Source organism: Seriola lalandi, unplaced genomic scaffold (genome assembly GCF_002814215.2).
Source record: "Seriola lalandi dorsalis isolate HSWRI2012SDOR001 ecotype SW California unplaced genomic scaffold, Sedor1 jcf7180002054883, whole genome shotgun sequence".
NCBI lineage: Eukaryota > Metazoa > Chordata > Actinopteri > Carangiformes > Carangidae > Seriola > Seriola lalandi.
The window spans coordinates 1,312,839-1,333,254 of NW_019525658.1; the positions used below are offsets into that span (position 1 = coordinate 1,312,839).

The 20,416-nt window shown below is 40.6% G+C and overlaps 1 protein-coding gene across 2 annotated transcripts; it reads left to right on the forward strand.

Annotated features, from left to right (window-relative positions):
* Nucleotides 1-724: 724 nt before the first annotated feature.
* On the forward strand, nt 725-20,087 carry noxa1 (NADPH oxidase activator 1). Of its 2 annotated transcripts, none has more exons than XM_023397795.2 (16): nt 725-860; nt 2,588-2,762; nt 3,406-3,488; nt 5,812-5,920; nt 6,764-6,898; nt 8,369-8,476; nt 9,129-9,188; nt 9,276-9,313; nt 9,517-9,655; nt 10,779-10,847; nt 11,171-11,276; nt 12,907-13,010; nt 16,372-16,532; nt 16,941-17,049; nt 19,345-19,468; nt 19,592-20,087. In XM_023397795.2, exons 2-16 carry the CDS (start codon nt 2,589-2,591, stop codon nt 19,681-19,683), a joined length of 1,611 nt encoding a protein of 536 aa, XP_023253563.1. In that variant the 5' UTR covers nt 725-860; nt 2,588; the 3' UTR covers nt 19,684-20,087. The 2 variants fall into 2 exon arrangements, with proteins under 2 accessions (XP_023253563.1, XP_087027770.1); XM_087171644.1 differs by having other exon boundaries at nt 11,171-11,258.
* The last annotated feature ends 329 nt before the right edge of the window (nt 20,088-20,416 follow it).

Genomic DNA, 20,416 nt, shown 5'->3' on the forward strand with positions numbered 1-20,416 from the left:
GTGGAGTTTCAAAGATGGGTGGGGCCACACTGTGGCTGTACTACTGACGCAACAACAAAACACAACCTGTGCAGCAGGCTGACCCAGTCATGACAAAGCATGGAAGATATCAAATGATTTTCCTTGTTTTTAAACATTATAACCATTCTTTTGCCTCTCCTGTATGACTTCATGTTTACTGTGACTTCTGGAATGTGAAGTCATTTTTCTCCTGACTTCCTTCTCTGAAACATTCCTCATAAAGGGATGTCAAAATGTCACACTGAAAAGAGCTCATTCAAAACGTCTCAGTAAATCTTCAATCCAAACTGCAGCCATTCAGTGTGTTAGCATAATATAATGACTCAGTGTAATTACACCCAGTATAGAAACCTTAACCTTTATTTTTACTACACAGATAATACAGGATTCCCCAGTCATGGAGTTTCCAGACAGTAAGTGGGGTTTTACCACAAGGAACAGATCTCATGTATTTAGAAAATATTGTTGATACATTTTTCTGTTATTTACAATTTACCAGAGGTTGCAAACGAAGCATCTGCTGTATGAAATTCATGATCAAAACCAGTTTGATCACAAGATGCAATTGACCTACATGGGGCTATTACATGGGATTCATACCTGTGTCACCCATGTATGTTGTAATTATCATGCGGACGTGCCACACTGGGAGGTGAATTCCTCTGTGGGTCCTTGCTGGGGAATGTGGACAGAGAACTTCCTTATAGCAGCAGGGTGGAGACTGTGGAGGAGGCCTGTTTCACTCACTCGCACTTCCCTGTTGGCACAGCGTGGAGGACGGCAGGCACCGAGCTGGACGCTGACTGAACTCTTACTGGTCTCTCATTCAGGAGCAGAAGGTAAGCAGTCTGACCGCAGGTGATTTATAGAGTTTCTCCTATAAACTCTTAATAGCTTGTGTGATCTGAGCTGAACAGCATGTAGTAACACAGGCAGCGGGTAAAGTACAAGGAAGTATTCCAGTAAAATTGTGCAGCATGTTACAGATAAACATCAGTGCAGTTTCTCTGTTTTTGCTTTTTAGTCTTTTTTTTTCCCCATTGATTTCATATATAGTTACCAGGTAACAGATCAGGTTTGGTGTAGGAGTTAATATATGTATTTGTCTTTGTCTGCCTCTCTTGCTCATCTCTCTTATCTTCTTTGTTTGAGGGATTTTTCCACCGTTTAATATGAATTTATACTTCATGTATAACCTCATTTTCCTCTTTCACTTACTTTATTTTGACATTGAGCTACATGCATATCGATGCTGGCAAAATCATGAAATTAGTTTTGCCTATTGTTCTATTAACTTTCTGCAGCAGAGGAAAGTTGCTAATCCCATTTACTTAAATACTGTACTACAGTACAGTTTTGACTTGAGTTCTTTTGATTCCGACACCACTACACATACATTGTGCCTTTTACTCAACTACATTTGTTAAACAGCTTTTGTCACTAGTTACTTAAACATTTAATCCAAAAATCACCTTAAAAAAAATGATGCCCTTTTAAATGCACAAACTTTTAAAGCTCCACCAAGACTGGTTAAAATGTTAAAATGCTGCTTACATGCTAATTAATCAGTAATAATAATTCATTAACATAGTGAAATATAATATAATAAGTAACACTACTCGGTGCTGCGCACTGCGTTACTTTTGATATAATATTTTACTCTTAAGTAAGATTATAAATGCAGGACTTGCACAGTTGTTTTCTTGGTGAAAAACATCAAATGCAGATAGAGCTCAAACTGCCAAATTCTAAAGGGCACATTTTGCTTCAACAAATTTTTGCATGATTCATCATGTCCAGTGAGATGTTGTATTATCACTCTCTCAAACCTGTCTGAAGGTTAACTGTGTGTTCACCTCTGTATCTGTGTTATTATTACTCCTTATTATTAGATTATCTCTATAGTATTGTGTAGTATGAAGATTTAACCCACTGCATTTGGGCTCTCCTCATTCCAAGAGCATTTTAAAGTCATAAGAGTGTTAGTTCTTATTCTTAAGTTTATGATTAAGAGTAAAAGTCACTTTTACTTTAATCTTTCACATTCAAGACCAAAATATCAGTGTTAGTGGTCCAGAAGAACAGGCTCTGCTGTCAACATCATTTTCATCATCATCAAAATTTACTCTTAAACTAGAATCACCTCCTTGTGGTTGTCTGCCTCCACCACTCAGACTAGATTCAGCTTACATCCTGTTTATCCAGAGTCAGAGAAAATATGAACCATTTGTGAGAAATTTTGTCATAATTCCTGTGTGAAGCCTTGAGTTATGGCAAAAAATTGTTTGCTAGGTCACACTGACCTTGATCTTTGACCTTTAGCCACCAAAATCTAATCAGTTTATCCTTGAGTCCAAGTGGACATTTGTGCCAAATTTGAAGAAGTTCCGTCGAGGCGTTACTGAGATATCCTGTCCACTAGAATGGGATGAACGGACAACCTGAAAACAACAGCTGCTCTGCCTCTGACTGTCTCCGGTTCGGAGGGATACAAAAAAAACAAAGAGCAGCCTCCTCTGTTGTATATTTCTGTCTGTGATCCAGTATTTTGCTCTCCTCTCTCCAGAATGCTTTACACTGAGTTACTACAGTTGTGGGATGAGTCGGTGCAGGCCGTGGATGCCAGGGACTGGCAAGGAGCTCTGAACAAACTGGGGCAGATCAGTGAACCGACGTCTCGCACTCTGTTCAACACCGCCTCAGCTCACCTGGCTCTGGGAGAGCTGGACCTGGCCCTCAAGGTCTGTGTGTGGACTGATGATGTGATGATGGGGATGAACCTGAAATCCCTGTCAAAACTATTATTACATTATCACTTTCATGACAGCCAATACATTGTCCAATAAGGGTTTATAAGTTCATAAATGTTTAATAAATATTTTACCAATGATTTACTTGTTATAGCACTTAAGTGTATTCAGATGACCCCTTTGACAGACTATTTGACCTCCTGGGGAAAACAACTGCAGAGCATCTGCACTAAAATTGAACTTTATAAAATTTCTCTTACAAGGATTTACATCTGCACACTTCACTGATTATTATAAGAGGAGCTGTGGTGAAACAGTGAGTGACAGCCGTCTGTCTGATGAATGAAAGAGCTAAAAAGACAAAGAGATAGAACACTAACCTGTCAACCCTGAAGGTGGTAAGTTGTTCTTATTAATGGCTTACAAACACACACACACACACACACAAACACACACACACACACGCACACACACACAATGGGCATCAGCACCATTACTGGTTACCATGGGTTGATACTGGATCCCAAATAAATCGACACTGGATTTTAATTGAAAAGTTTTCTCTCTTCAGTTATAGTCAGTCGTTTGTTTCCATGTGATGTTGGAAAATGTGATGTCTTGTCTTCTTCCTCAGGCTTTAGACCTCACCATTGCCAGGGATGAACGTCTTGCTGTTGGCTTCTTCCAGAGAGCAGCAGTGATGATGCAGATCGACAGGTAGGAGCCATCGCCCTGTCCCAAATGTTTTATCAGTTTTAGATTATGCTGACATCTTGTACAGACACGCTTCAGCTGCAATTCTAAAACCCCTTGATGCCGTCGACCACTCTGCCTTCATTACTGCTGATGCTTATAACACTCATCACTGCATCCTGTATAAAAGGGATGGTCCTCTCTCTCAGAAAGGCGTGATTTGCCTTTGTATTTGTTTATTTACAAAGCTCTTATTGAAAAACTGCCGTCATACATTACTTCCATGTTAGTCTGGTCCACTGGACCACATTAGACCAGGACTAATGACTGGCTCACACTCCATGTCCCTCGGGTTCACACTTTTGGCTTCTTTCCAACACCCAGCTGAACTCACTACAAAGCACTTTAAAAATGAAGTCGTTGGTCATTTCATGTTCTTAATCTCTGACCTTTTAACTTCTGTTATTGTGAGGGCTTTACCCTCAATGATTTTCAAGTTTAAAGGAAGACATATATAAATACTGACTTAAAGTTTACACCACAATGCACAGATACTATGAGACAGACAATGTAACATTTGGAAGAACTGGGACACTTTGTTTTAGAGTCACTTTAAAACAACAGACTTAGCGTGCTGTCATCCTGTTACTGCCACGATGGCTGCTGTTGCTGTGCAGAGTTTTGCTCTACAGGTCATGTAAATGGCAGTGTTTGCTTCCTTAATGTAATTCCTGTTGAAAGTAGCAAGTGATGGGTCAGTCTTATATTTAAACCTATTGGCTATATAAGGAAAGAAGGTTTGATTGACAGGATGGCAGAGAAGAGGGATTACTGAAAAAAATTTGGATGACTTAAAGGGGCAATATGTAAATATTTTAGTTTCAAACATTCAAAAATCATCTGCGATTATCAACAGAATGTGGAGAAATTAAAGTTTTCAAGTGACGTCAAAAATGTCCATGTACTGTGTTGCAGAGATATCTGCTTAGCACGCTAACCAGGTGGCCCAGGCCTGTGTCGTATCGCTTTGTACCTCAAGAGTAGATAGTGAGTCACTGTAGCGTCCAGTCTGAGAGGGTGAAGAAGTAGTAACTGTGAATAGGGTATACCATACACATAGATACTACATTGGTCGCTGCAGCCCGTCACTGCGATACGTCAACATCGCCGCCATATTGAACCGATCGAGACTGCTGTGTGAACAAACAGGAATAAACGGAGGAGCTGCCGTTTCTCTGGATGAAAAGTTTTACAATGTTTATATCTCTCAACTGATCTCAATGAGTTTTTTTTACATTCAAGGGTTTATGATCTATGTGTTGTGAAAATAAAAATTTTCTTTCCAGTTACTTAGAATCGTGATAGTTTAGGCTGTAATCACTGTTTTCTATAAGGAGGAGTGTGTATCAACCTTAGGTTTACATGAACTTAATACTTATGTGGTGGAAAAGAATTCATTGTCATAAGGAATACTTAAAACTCACATTATTGTATGTACTAAAGTACTATTTATTTATACTACATTTACTATTTTCTATTACTAATCTAATATTGTGCTGCTACTATAACATAATATATTCATGTTACACCTCATTGTATTTAGGCTATTAATAATGATAATATGATGTACTGCTGTATTATAATGTTACTACCACTAAATCTTACTTTATACTATACATTACACTTATATTCCATATTATACTGTACTATATGTGAACTGTATTTCTACCATAACCTATCACGTAAATGTTATCCTGCTTTAACACCTGAGTTCCCTCTGGGATCGTAAAGTTGTATCTCATTCTTTCACTGATGAAATAACTGGAGACAAAACTTTTATTTTTACTGCAAATAATCATGAACCCTCAGATATAAAAAAAAAAAAAACAACTAATTGAAATCAGTTGAGAAATATAAATGTTGGACTTTTTATCCATAAAAAATGCAGCTCCTACGTTTATTCCAATTTGGTTACAGGGCGGTCAATGCGGCGTCTATGTATATATGTTATCTTAGCTGAGCATAAAGACTGGAAACAGGGGGAAACAGCTAACCTGGCTCTGTCCTATCAGCACTTCTAAAGCGGTGAGATCTTGTTTGTGTAATTCATACAATGAGGTTTTATGGGAGGTTACGTGCTGGACTATTTTTTTGGCCAGGCACAGGCACCTTCCTGAGACTTTTTTATCACTGTGAGGTTGCCAGGCAACCTGCAGAGACTCCACAAAGGTACTGGGCCCAATTAAGAAATATTCTGACCCATAAAACCTTTAAAACCACAATGTGTGGGTTTTTGTATAAAGCTTTTACAGAAGGAGCTGTTTGTCATCCACCACTGTTTGTCCAGGTTGGAGGAGGCTCTGTCCGACTGTATCTGGGCACAGAAGTATTTAAGAGGAAACATGGTCATTGACTACAAACAGCTGGGCCTGCGATTCAAGCTCTACAGCTGGCAGGTCAGACACACACACACACACACACACACACACACACACAGCACCACACACTTGTATTCACACATGGAAACGCCAGTCTGCGCCATTCTTCCTCTGTCAGTAGTGAGGAGTGAAAGCAGAGAGAACTGTGCTGTGTCATCACCTCCATGGTTTGTTCAAACGCCACACACTCCTGGGAGCTAACAAAGCTTCAGTGATGGACGCTGAGGAAGAAGTTACATAGCATCACATATTTCTCACAGTACAGATAAGACTTGCACCTGTGCTTGCACCTGGTCAGTAACAGTCTGTGGCTTAGAGGAGGTACCATGTTTGTTCATGTTCATGCACCATGCAAATTTCCCCAGTGTGGGACTACTATCTATCTATCTATCTATCTATCTATCTATCTATCTATCTATCTATCTATCTATCTATCTATCTATCTATCTATCTATCTATCTATCTATCTATCTATCTATCTATCTATCCATAAAAGCATTGCTGAGATATGACCTCACTTCCTGTTTGGTGGCTTTGCTGCAACATATGATTGGCTGATTTAAAAAAATCAGATGATACACGATTCAAAAGTTACATGCGTGATCGCACTTCCAAATTTGACCTGTTGGTGGCGCTAAAGACAATAAACGTGGTGAATAACATCACAGGAGTGTCCTCAACCAGTGTGGCAAATTTCAAAACTTTTTACAATACGGTTCTAGGGGTTGCCATAGACTCCCATGGCATAAGAAGAAGAGGAAGATGATGAAGAAGAAAAGATAGAAACACAATGGGGCCTACGCACCTTTGCTGCTTGGTCCCCCTTTTAATGGCATGGTACAATTGTGATGTGTCCCCCAGGCTTTGTATAACGCAGCAGCTGTGTACTGTCGGATGGGCGAGTGGGAGCGGGCCAGGGAGGTCCTGATGTCAGCGTCTCAGGAGAGAGGAGGAGGTCGAGGGGGAAACATAGAGGTGGCTCTGGACAGTGTCGTGGTGAGTGTCACACCTTTCCCAACAGACTGCACTGACACTTGCACTGACACTTGCACTGTTTTTGTTATATATGTTACCATACTTTATGAAAAAAGGTTTGCTCTGTCCTCACCTCTGTAAAGATGAACTATCAAATGGAAACTTTAGCTTCCTGGAAAACAGTTAATCGTTGCCTGTGCTCAATTCGGTCAAGCTTTGTGCAGCTTATGACGTCAGGGCAACAGCAGGAAATCACATTTCAGCTGAGTACAGCAGCAGGTTGGTCTGATGCAATCAGCTGATAATCAAACAGCAGGTAGAGTAAACGTGGTGGTAGCACTTCCTGTTGAGGAGGACTTGTACAATTAGGACAGTTGATGACTACCTAGAATTTGTTATTGAGAATCATGGAAATTCAATGGTGTCGGTGCCGACTACAGAATCTCTGGTGTCTGACCTCTCGACTGAGCACAGCAGGCACATAATAATGCTGTTTAGGAAAATAAAAAGACTGACAGGTTTCAGTATAGGCCCTCTGAGCTTATGTCTCATGTCAAGAAAGTTTATTGACTTGAATTCAATTGTAGAGTGACATGCAGAAAATATGATCCCACACACCCCCTTTCTTTCACTCACTCACACACACACACACACACCTTGCTGGAGACAGTTGTTGATAATCTTGCTGTGCGGTTGTCTGTTTTGGGAACTGACTATATGGTCAGTTTTGACCCATAACATAATAAATGTAGCAACATTTGCTCATTTTAACATAAAATAAAAACATTATAGGAATCACACATTTAGAGGTCCAGACCCAGAAATACTGGGGCAAAGTAGCACGTGAACGTCACAGCACTGTTTGTGAGCGGTGTATAAGCAGTGCTTGCAAAGTGACATGTACTAGAGTGTAAAACATGTCCATCCACTACATAACGGTACTGATCCGCTTTTGTAGTACAGCCCATTCAGGGTGACCGCATCCTGCACAAGAACATCAAAATCCAGCCAAAAAAGCCCCCCCCCCCGTGTCACTGTGTCAGTTTGACTGATAGCCCAGCTCACCTGGGCAGGAACACCTTGACCGTACTCACACCTTTACACACCTTCACATCTGGAAGCTGCCCAGTACGAGCACAGTCTCGGCAGCTGGGGGTCGGAGGAAATGAGGTTGGGGCATTGCTTTGCTCCTGCAGCCCCGGCCCACTTTAGAGTGATATCTCACTGTACTAGATCCCACCCACTAACCTGTTTCAACATGGATAACATCACAGGAATTAAAGAAGCCCTTTCATCGTGACTTTAAGTGACATGTTTGTTAATTTCAGGTGTGTTTGGTGGTTCCTCACAAAAGGTGAGGCTATGGTTCTACTAATAAAACTGTTGAACAACTCCTTCACAAAACAAATACAGACTGCTCAGGTCAGTACATGCACATACGATCACTGTCATTTGAATTAAAAGAAACATTTGACCCTGATTGTAAAACAGAGAAAGGAGGTCCTGGCTCCTCTGCTGGTGCCTGAGGGGGTGGTGTTTCGTCCCAGGAGGCAGGATGTGGAGCAGCTGCAGCAAAGAGACTTCTTGGGCAAACCAAAGGTAAGAGTATCCAAATGATGAATGTGGTGTCATGGGTGTATGGTAAGATTCTTGACTTATTTCAGCTTGTTCTTGTCACCTTTAGAAAACTAATAGTAGCAGACTTCAGATTAGAATTTCCCCTCTGTTGTTTATGTTTATACCCAGTATGAAGCAGGTTTGAAAGTTGTGGTAGAAGAAGCTTGGTCAGTAGCAAGCTGTTTCCAAAGGCTCCACTTGCTAAAATTTAGTTTTAAATCCTCATTTATTTTGTTTATTGTATATTTATACATATATTTAAAAAAAAAAATAAAATTGCATTATAATATATCCATGGGCACTTCAAAAGTCATGAAGCATTGAAGAACAAGAGCTCTCAGGGCCACCGCACATTAGAGCCTGGAACCCACTGCAGGATCTAGTGATGGGCCAAACATCATTTAACTTGTGTGCTGACTGCTCCCCCAGGTTTTGGCACATTTCACTGTGTGCCAATGACTAACTTCAGGCACTTTTTGAAAAGCCAAGAAAACTATTTCATTCCAACTTTCTGACTGAAACTCCTTTTTTCATTTAGAAACTGCACCCAGATCATTTGGTTACATCCAACACAATGCTTGGGTCATTTAAACTGGGCAGCCAAATTCAGTAACGTATGATGTTCTACTTGCAGGTGATTTCCTCCATGATTCCCAATGATGATTTTGGAGGTTTTGAACCTCTGAGGCTGCAGGTAATAAAGATGAGAGATGATCTGATGTTGTTGTCAGTCTCGCCCTTTGCTGACTGTCTGATGAGTGTCTTTCTCTCTTCTTCACAGCAACCTGGTTTCTATGAGCCCAAGGTGGATGGAGCTCAGTGAGTATTATCACCAGTCACACAGAAATATTATGACCCTGAGCTGGTGACATTACTGTGTCAGGGTAATGCTACTATTGAACATTATACTACACACACACACACACAGACACACACACACACACACACACACACACACACACACACTATACTAAAGAATGGCTGTGATGTGTGACTGATTCTGTCTTCTCACTGCCTGTCAGGGATTCTCGATACATGCGCATGCGGGTCCCTTACATGGCTCGGAGCCCAGGACAGCTGACTGTGCCGGGAGGGGCTACAGTGTTTTTATTCGGTGAGGAGGATAGGAACGGGATGGCAGCTGTCATATATGATGGACAGGTGAGGAGAGAGAGAGAAGCCATGTTTAAATCTTATCGACTGACATTTCAGTGTTGTGTCTTGTTTCTCACCTCAAGCTTTAAAACACCTCAGAAACAATGACATAAGACTAAGAGATTTTAAAGCTGCATTCATTGAATGTTTTGGCCAGCAGGGGGCAGCAGAAACTGAAACACACACTATGACTTTTATAGAGTGAACATCCAGCAGATACAGAGCAACATTATCGCTGATTTGGAGACATGTTTGTATGAAGTCTCCTTTTATCTCTGATTTTCTCTCCATCAACTCATGAGAAAAATATGTGTCTCTTTGGAGACTACTACTCCACTATGTTCACCAGCTACTATATCACTTTGTCTGTCTGCTGCTTGATGCTGCAGGTCTAGTCTAAACAGACAGAGTGCTTTTTTTTTGAGTGCTCTGTTGATGGAGACTCAACGGTAAAGCACCTCAGCACGTTGTTGTATATTTTCTTGTAAACTAACCCCTAAAACGATGATGATCTATGATGAACACTATATTACACCATTATAGAGAGAGTCCTGATTCTACACACTGTGTTTTATTATCAGTCTAAAGAAGCTTTGAGTTCAGCATCAAACAGTTGTTTTGTGAGATTGTCAATAGAAGCCATTGACAGCCAAGCTACAAGGTGACTAGTGCAGCGTCCATCAAGCTGCAGCGTGACTTTTAATTGAGCATGAATTGAGCATGGTTACCACGGTAACAGAAAGTGCAGTTATAATAAAGATGGAGAAATTTCTGTCTGCCGATGTCATCCAAAAAAACCTTCACAGTCATCACTGCACTTCCTTGGGTCCTCAGCACAACACCTGCCAAGAGAGAGAGAGAGAGAGAGAGAGAGAGAGAGAGAGACAGACAGACAGACAGACAGACAGACAGACAGACAGACAAAACAAAACAAAACAAAAACAGTTATTTGCTTCACATGTACAAATATTTCATCTTTGAAAACACCATGTGCATTTGTTTGAATTTATTCCATCTCAGGTTTTTAAACACATGATGACTTCGACCCTGGGGGCTGCTGACAAAGATGTGTTTTTCAGAACAGTGTATTTCACTGTCACTGTCTGATTTTCAGTCCTTTATTTTTCAGAGAGGACTTCTGCCAATGTCCCTGCTTGATCCTGCAGATGTGAAGACGTCCAAAGGCAAAAAGGACAATGTAATGTATTGGTCCATGTGATGAGACACTTCAGCAACATGTTTCAGGCTTGTGTTGAGAGGAAACACGGAACGATCTTCATTATAATGCTTTAGTGTTGACACCTCTGCTTCACTCATGTGACCAGGAAGAAGACAAAACAGAGAAAATACATGAAAATGTTCTAAATAAATGTTAAAGCCCCTCAGCCCAACATTACTCTACACCTGTCAACAACAGATACAAGCTTCCTGCTGGGAGAACAATTCATTCTTTTTTTTCACTGTTGGAAAAAAACATGAATTGCTCTTTCACTGACCTTCCTGTCTTGTTTTCTCCCACAGAGATGTCCCAGTGGTATTCCTCTCCCACCAGGACTCAAGCCACCCACTCGTCCTCGGGCCGGGCCCAGCCCTGCAGCTCCACCTGGGGGTAAAGATCTACCTGGGGGTAAAGATCAATCCTTACTCTACTCTTACTCTAAAGTCCTCTTGCCTCAGGAGAGGAAGGCCTCTCCACCTTCTCTCCTAATCTGATCTACTGCTATTTGCTTATTACCAATATTTTTTCCAAAGACAGAGAGTAACTAATTGTGTAAGTGTGTTTTTTTTTTTTAGATCATTTTTTGGCATTTTGCCTTTATCTGATAATTTGCAGTCTAGAGAGAGAGAGTGATGTGATCTGACCCCCACTGGAAATTGAACTGTGTACATTGATGTTATCTTACATATCCATTCAGCCAGCAGACTCCCCAGCATAGATCCTCATTACATTTGGTAAAGCTTTATTCTATGGTGGAAGTTTCCTGAAAAAAAATGTCTTTCCTTTTTCCATTCTAATCGATTGAACTATTCTGAGTTCACGTTGAATCGTTTGCTCATCTGTTGACAAACAGACCTTTTGACGTGATCAGCTGATATGCTGTGCACTGACTACCAGCCTCTGGGTCAGTGGCTTTAACAGTAGATACTGTAATGGGTGTGGCTACGTCCTGGAAGGGTACCACAGAATCTCTTTATTTCCTTTTTTATTGCATATTTTTGATTAAGTTTCACCATACAAAACACACAGTGCATGTTGTAAAACATATGAAAATGATACAATAAATGGACACTGCAGTTACCGTTATATAACTTGTGATTGTCGGAGCAGGAATGGAAAGATTTGTCACTGTAAATTGAACTCAGAGAAATGCATCAAAAGAAATGCTGTGAAAAAAAACATCATGATGACAGGGTGCAATCTGAGAACCGCTGCCCTTCATAACACCTCAAGTAATTTAAAAGGAACTAATGTGTAGTATAGTGATTGACCACAGTCTCATTTTCCTATAATTATTAAATTATTAGTTCTTTCTAGGAGAACTCCCAGGAAATTACAGCCCTGTAACATAAAGCATTACTTTATGGCTTTAATTGGTTTCCAGAGGATATTCATAATCTTATTGAGGAAGATTGCCATTGAATTTTTACTTTGCACAATCACAATCAAATGGGATAAATGATTTTGATTATAATTACCCATTTTTTGCCTTTATTCTAGCCACTGAGAGAGAGAGAGACAGGAAGGTGGTGGGGATGGGGGGGTGACATGCAGCAAAGGGCCACAGGTTGGACTCAAACCCAGGCCCCTACAGTTAGGACTAAGCCTTTATGGTACGTGCTCCACCAGGTGAGCCACCAGGGCCCCCTTACATTTACTCGTTTGGCACATGCTTTTATCCAAGTCGATTTACAAGAGAATTCATGTTGATCACATCCTGGGTTTCATTGTTGTAGAACTGAACTGTACTCACAGAGTTAAATGCTGAGATCTGGGAAGACAATAGCATCACTAAAAATAAATCTGACAGATTATCCAGATGATTAAAACCACTTCATTCAAAGGTTGTACTGTGGCTGATTTTGAGGGAAAATTATGAAGAATTATTGTACATACACACATGGAATTGTTTTTATTGATAATTCTTACGAGAGTATTATGTAATAACACACTCCGAAAAACAAAATGTACCTGCCTAACCTTCCATTAGACTGATATTGTGTGTGCTCAGGCTGTACCTGTGCTGATTTCCCTGCAGCCCGTACCTCAGACACTCCACCTCCATCCTACACCACTGCCACCCACGCACCGCTGCCAGCCTCACAGCCTCCCAAGTACACAGCCAACGCAGCCAGCAACCAGGTAGTGTTCCCCTCTGAAAAGCCAGATTCATTTGTGCATGTTGAAAGGTGGAATCACATGGTAGTTCTCTTCCTCTCACTTCCAGCTTATGCAACTCAGCTGTCTCCTCCTCAACCTCATTTCTTAGAAATCATGTCCATACAAAGCTTAACTGCAACACCAAATATGTTTTGTAGGAAAACGTCATTGCTAGCTGGATTATTTCAGAGGCAACTTTTTTGAATGAATGAAACTTTATTAAATACAGAATTTCAAAAACTGAACAAAATCATGTGATTTCTGCACATGTGAAATTCAACATTTGAAAACATGTTAAAATCACATGTGAAATGTGTGAAACACATGTGGTGGCACATGGGAAACGTGGTTTTTGAACATTCTCTTGGTCACCAATGTGCACCCTATGTAAAAATGTAACTTCCTGTCGAACTCGTGTAAAATCTTGCATACAGAAATATATATTTGCACCTGTGTGTAGAACAAAAAATAAAACACAAATCTAAAGTAGGACTGTAAGCAGTCATGGATGGGGCCAGCAGATGTCGTGGAAAAAGAGACTTAAATAAATAAAGCACATTTACTCAGCTTCACCCATGATTCAAACTCACAACATTTGACACCAAGAGCAAGACATCAACTTATTGAGTTATCTGTCAGTGGTACGAGCAGAGGAGGCGCCATTCTGTGACTGAGGCAGCCTGATATGAGCGCATGATATGATCTGCCCATCCATCCAAAGGCAGATTTCAAACCAATGTCAAATTCTGTTTTCAAGATTCACTTTTGAGAATTGTGTATATTTATCTATAAAACATAGAAAATGTAAAAAGTATGGAGTGCTCCATGAGTGAATGACTCATGTTTAAAGATGCAAAATCTGCAGTATATGTGACATGTTCAGTGACAGTTTGCGTGCTCTACATGGTACCACGCGTTGCAGCATGTGGTACCATGTAGAGCACATGTGATGAAATGTAGGAAACACATGTGGAAGACATGGGAAAAATTCATGTGGTTTTGGGTGGATCAAGCATCTGGGCCCTGTACACAGTCTCAGTGGGTGCCCTCACTCTGTACTGGCACGCCTGCACGAATAACAACATCAACAAGTGTTAATACATTCACCTGTAGTGGTTTACACAGTATTCAGGCATATTGTAATACTATCTGAACAATCTAAAGTCCCCATGTATGTCAGCTTCTTTTCAATACACTGTAATTGCTGCATGAAGCTTTACTTTGAGGTTTTAGAAGATTAAGGTGGAAAACCATCATCATGTTCAGCCCTGAAGCAGCACAATGCAACTAAACCTAAAGGCACACACATACACAACAGTTGGCTGAGTATTAAAACCGAAAGCACAGGAGGAGACCTGCTGTCACTGCCCACACATAAATATATACATGACATACAGTATATGTCCCTATATCAAGAGTGATGTTGCCAAATATGTCACTTATATTATTATCACATATATACATCCTCTGGATATATAAACGTATACGTTTTTAACATATATGAAAGGCCCATAGTAAAAACATATGCTTAAGTTTATTAAAACAACATACATTTATAATTTATATGCTTTATAGTTTTTCTTATTAATTTCTTATTAATTTAAAACGTGTCTCTTTCCATTCTGGGAAAGTGTCTCAGATTTTGGACCCTACTGTATATAATATCAACACATACTGACAGGCTTTGGGATGGATATATGTAACATATGTCAACAATATAAACATACTTACATAAACAAACATATTTGTATGGGATATACATATATTCCAGTATATGAAATTGTTCCAATTTTGTAACAGGCTTTATGTCTAATTTTTATAACTATTTCATTTTATATGTAGGCTTGTACTTACTTAAATGTCATATATGGAAATGTAAGATATGTACATACAGGATATTAAGTTTGTGTATGTGTGTCACACTGACTCGTCTTCATACAGGCGTCATGTTAAATGACAACTCAGTCTAAGTTATTCGACTGTTCTGATGATGCTGCTGGTTTATTTCCATCAGTAAAACTCATCACAGCTCTGTAGTAACTAATCATCAATCACAAATTATTCCTTAAGAAACACTGTGTTTCACAAGCTTCTTAAAATTATATTAATTTAAATGATAGTATAAGCTATAATGAAGGAACCTTCAGTCTGACGTCCCCATTAAGGACAAGATGGTGATAATGTAACTGCAGCTTATTCACTGTCCAGCTGTTTTTCAAACTGAGCACGAAGCTGCTTCGTTTATCAGCAGGGCAGCTCTACCACTATAAACTAACGAGCTACATCACATACAAATCTGTAATCATTCTAAAACACTAACAAGCTTTTGTCTCAGCTGCTTTCACCGTCATACGTTTCCTTTTATTTTATTTTAATTTTTACTATTTTTTAGTGATCACTTTTCCCATACAGAACCTCCATCACAACCCACTGCAATAACATCTAACAGGACTCTCTGTTACATTTAAAGTGCACTTTATAGGACATCACATCTTCTTCTACTGAGAGGACACCCATGATGGCACCTCTCCCCAAACTGTCACATCCTGAAGCTCTGTAGGACACGTTGTCTTAACTAACACAGCCATGTAGCAGAGGCTTGATGAAGTTTCATGGCACTGAAACTTCAGCTGCTTCCACATACACACACTACGCACATTATCAAATGCAGTCAGCATTACACTTGAAATATCGACACAAGACTCAACACTATATTTACACAATGTTTGATATGATTTTAATTTGCATTTTCATGCAAAAGAGACAGATGTTCGTTGTCCTCCGGAAGGTCTTTCATTATAACCCACAAACACCCCAAACACGAGCAAATAAAGTGACTTGTTTGGACCTTTGGCCGCCCATTTTGCACTCTTTTAATCTTTTACATTTACACGATTGGGAAACTGTGGTAATCTTGAATTTCCTTCTTAATTTATTCTATTTCTAGTTAAAATTGGAAATTTGTGAAAGCCTGTGTGTGGTCACCTGGCTTGATTTCCCTTTACAATATGCTGGTTTATATTGGGGGTGGATTGTGATGGGGAGTCCTGTTCGGAGCCCCTAAAACATTTGGGCCGACCCTGTCTCTGTAAAATATCGGAACTAACTTCAAACAACTACTTTTACTGCCACTACAAGTCCTATTTGTACTAGTATTACAAATACTAATCAGAATTGTAGGGACAGCAGTATTATAGTAGCACTATCAATACCAATACTAGAACTATTATTACTACATAATAACCATGTAAAAATATACTGACTTGAACAGATCCAGATTTTAATATAATGGTGTAGCAGCAGTCACATGATGTTTTAATGTGTTTCTGCTCTCTGCTCCCAGTGCACCAGCTCAGCTCAGGCAGGAGACGTGGGCTCTGTGGTGGTGAAGGTCCACTACACGTACACTGTGGCTCTGTCTGTCCCTCTGGACACTCCGTACCATGAAGTGAAGGAACAAATCGCACAGAAATTGGGCCAGCCTGCATCTCAGCTGCGCCTCAGGTAACTGCAGTCACGCCAACCCACTTCTGTCTACACGAATTTCAACAAGTGATGCTTCATTTTCTAAAAATATGCTTTCTTTGTCCGCTCCACCCTGTGGGTCCAAAATCTGCTCTGGCAAAGAAAACCTAACATGAGATATAGGACACTGAGGCTGCAGCTCCACACACACGAGAGGAGCAGCAATAACACATAGCGACACAAAAACATTATGATGGGACCAGTTCATTTATATAGCAGTCAGAATAAAACCAGGATCCGATGACAAATAACACTCATCACAGCCTTACTTTGTATTGATCTGTGTCATTTTACCATAAAGTCATATTCATTTATTTTGATCTTCTGCCAACCCACATTTGCCTCCATGATGCCCATTCCCCCTCACTCTTCCTGCTCTCTCATCAGACATAAGCAGCATGGCTCCCGGGTGCTGATTCCACTGGGTGGGGAGGTGGAGCCAGGCCGCACCATGCAGGAAGTGGCTGAGGCCGGCAGAGCCACCCTATGGTGCCAGGTGAGCATTTAAACTCACAACAGCACGCACATCAGAACATGAAATTGACATCAAGTGCGAGGTGCAGAGGTGCGTCAGAAGGTTTTGCAGTTGCCCCCCAGCCAGATTTCCCCCTGCCGTTGTTAAAGCAGCACCGGTTCAAATCTAACAGTGGATCAAACCCTGTTGTCTGTTGTCTGCTCTGATGAACCCAGCACCGACGAGCTGCTGAGGACAGAGGAGCATTTAGCAGCTAAAGAACCCAGTGTTTCCCTGTTTCCCATATATTCAAGTGCTGCTGCTAAAATTTCACATGATCATTAATATCAACGGGCTACTAATGATTTTCACTTGCACACTGTGTGAGCACAACACCCAACGTTATCCCAGAATTGGTTTGAGTCATTAACTCAAGCATCAACTCCTCCCAGACCCTCTCCTCATTTTTCACAGGACATCTACATAAAAGGTAACGTTACTGTAGCTTAGCTCCTTTAGGGACCAGGGCAGTGTGTAACAAGTGAGCGGCAGAAAAGTGATGGTGAAGCGAATGAATGCGTGGGGGGCAGAGAAAAAGGTTAGCAGTAAATGTACAGTATGGGCTGCAGTGTGTCGGTTAATAAATGCTACAGCCTCTGAAGACCAAGAAAAGTCATATGTTGTTTCCCCAACTGTTGGACAAGTGAAGGAGGATAGCCCTAGCAATGGCCCCATCACCACCGAATTCCACTATAGAAGAGCCCTCAAGCTCTTCTACCAAAAGCCCAGAAAAATAAAATGCTCAAAGGCAGGATGTAATCTATGTCGCTACGTTTTAAGACCAGACTGACATAGAGTTGAAAAATGCACTGATTTACCAATATGTGGGCCAATATGTTATTTTTAGGCTTATGGCTTATGTTTTATCAGTCTCACACACTTTGTAAAAGTTCCACATTTTTTGTTTTGGCGGCCTGTCGTGTGCCGGCACAGTGAACAAGGTGAGAGGCGGGATGACACTACACAGCACACAGAGCTTCTCTCAGCGGCAGACACCAGACCGTTTCATTTATTGATATTCATTTCTACACATAAATGTCAAACGCTGTAAATTAAGACACAAAAGACAAACATGAATAATCCTATCTAAAATGATTCTAAGGTCTTTTAATTTAAAACTGTTCTGACTCGTTGCATCCTGATGGACACTGGCATAACAGCACTGCTGCTGAAAATAATTCCAGGGGAAACACTGTAACCAGATGAATATGTTTCCTTCTCTGATACTCGGTTTGTCTTATGTTTAGTTATTCCTCTGCCTCCTTTAGATGCAATTAAAGGAGTTTATTTGCCGTGATGCTCAGTGAATTGGAAGCGATACTCTGTTTCCCTGCAGCTCCCAAGCAGCTGGGAAACCAGACATGTTTAAAACTCTGTAGAAATCCTCTGCTATGATGAATATTTTGCTGAACATTGTTTTCACGCATAAAAGGTAAAAAAAAAAAAAAGGAAGCTCATCTACTCTTACTTCCTGACTAAGACATCTGGATCAGGCCTTGAGTCCCGCCCACCACCTGCTGGCTCCAGGTGGACAGGTGAAAGAGCAGCGAGTATCAAGATGGTTAGAGGAGGAAACATCAGAGAGACTCAGCCACATGTTTGAGTCTCAGTCAGACCCAGACTCAGATGAGGAGTCTGTTGAGACCAGAACCAGAGACTAGCAGACGGATCAGAACGGTTAGCATAGTTAGCATCTTTTATTTGTTTATGTTGTTTGTTACCTTGTAACTGGCAGTGGCTGACACAGGGTTAGTGGTTGTGCTAATGCTAGCTCTCGCTCTCTGTACTGACAAGGTTTCAGGTTTATTTAGCCCCGCCCACTGTCCCCACAAGTTGACAGGATTGGTTCCTTAGGTTTGTGACGTATGAAACCCTGGCTGTCTGAATCTGCTTTTATGAGACTGTCATTGGTTCACTGCAGTTCAAGGTGGAAACACTCAGTCATGGTGTTGATGATTATTTCACTCATTATATAAATTTATTATATAAAAACATCATATGGATGTTAACATGGTTAAACACTGATTTTCATCAGAGAGGGACATTAAGTTGGCACTACTGCAGGCTGTTTACAGACATTACACAGAAACTGTTCCACTGTAGCATTTAATTTGATGACTGGGAAACTCCAACCTGGTCTAACCTAATAGGAGTGCATCACGTTGCTTCCTCATACCTGAAGTCACATAGATTTAACTGATGATTTGTCCAGGTAATTATTTACTTTGCTGCTAGGCTAATGAAAATTGACCCTCACTCCCCTGTATTGTACTTCAGATGGAAGACCCCTTGGCCAACCGTAACATCCTCTACCAAATGGTGGCGCTCTATGACTACACTGCACAGGGCCAAGAGGACTTGGAGTTCAGTGAAGGAGACACCATTGACATCCTGGGTCAAGGTGAGACCCTGCAGGTCAACCTCACACTGAACTGCTTGTCAGTGGCACTTTGATCTGAAATGTTCTCACACGGTTTTGTCCTCCGTTCCTCTTTTTTTGTTTCTCTTTTACACTCTCTTCTAGTTAATGAGGAATGGCTGGAGGGGCACTGTGCAGGAAACATCGGCATCTTCCCCAGCTGCTTTGCCTACAGGGAGAACGCCAACATTACCTAGGGCTCTGAGTTATAAAAGCTGACAAATTACTGTGCAGTCATCTCCAATAAACCTTAAAAATGTTTCTCTCCCACATGGTATCACTTGCTGTAGTGGCTCAGAGTATGTCTATGGTACTGAACTGTATGTTTACATTAAATCTGCTGTGGGTTTCCTGTATTTTATGTCTTATAGTGTCATTATAATATTCCTACAGTATTCCAAAAATATTCAAATATCTGTGATATACTGCATTAAATATTTTTGACCAGTTTGGTATCAACATTATGTTCCTGTAATGCCTGTTCTATAGGGTTATAATGATCCTGGTCTGGCAACTTAAAGTGTGTTATGGTTGCTCTGCATTGCCATATAGGCTGATATTGTATTCTGATATTTTTTCTTAATGAAGGTGTTTATCAATCCCTGTGTGTCCTTATCAATAATTATTAGTTGTGTAGAGTTAAGGTGCAAATAATAAATTTACAAAAACCGAAAAATCCTGGTGAGAGGACAGTAAAACACCCACAGCAGCTGTGAAGTTACAGTCTTATGTCACAAACGGACAAACTGTGTACACTTGAACATTGTCCAGGAACTTCATTACTGCAGAGCTTAATAAGTGGAAGCAGTTATCAGTTATTCAAAGAAACACACCCATGTCTTTGCCACAAGTGATGACTCTAAAATATCTGAGTGGAGGAACTTCATGTTCCCATGACACTAAATCTGAGCTTGTTGGACATTCTGGGGG

Bases quoted from the DNA above. Each gene is read 5' to 3' on its own strand.
- noxa1 (XM_023397795.2), top strand. From the start codon at position 2,589: ATGCTTTACACTGAGTTACTACAGTTGTGGGATGAGTCGGTGCAGGCC. The intron at 6,899-8,368 runs GTGAGTGTCACA...ATTGTAAAACAG, and splicing joins TGGCTCTGGACAGTGTCGTG to AGAAAGGAGGTCCTGGCTCC. The intron at 11,277-12,906 runs GTAAAGATCAAT...ATTTCCCTGCAG, and splicing joins GGGTAAAGATCTACCTGGGG to CCCGTACCTCAGACACTCCA.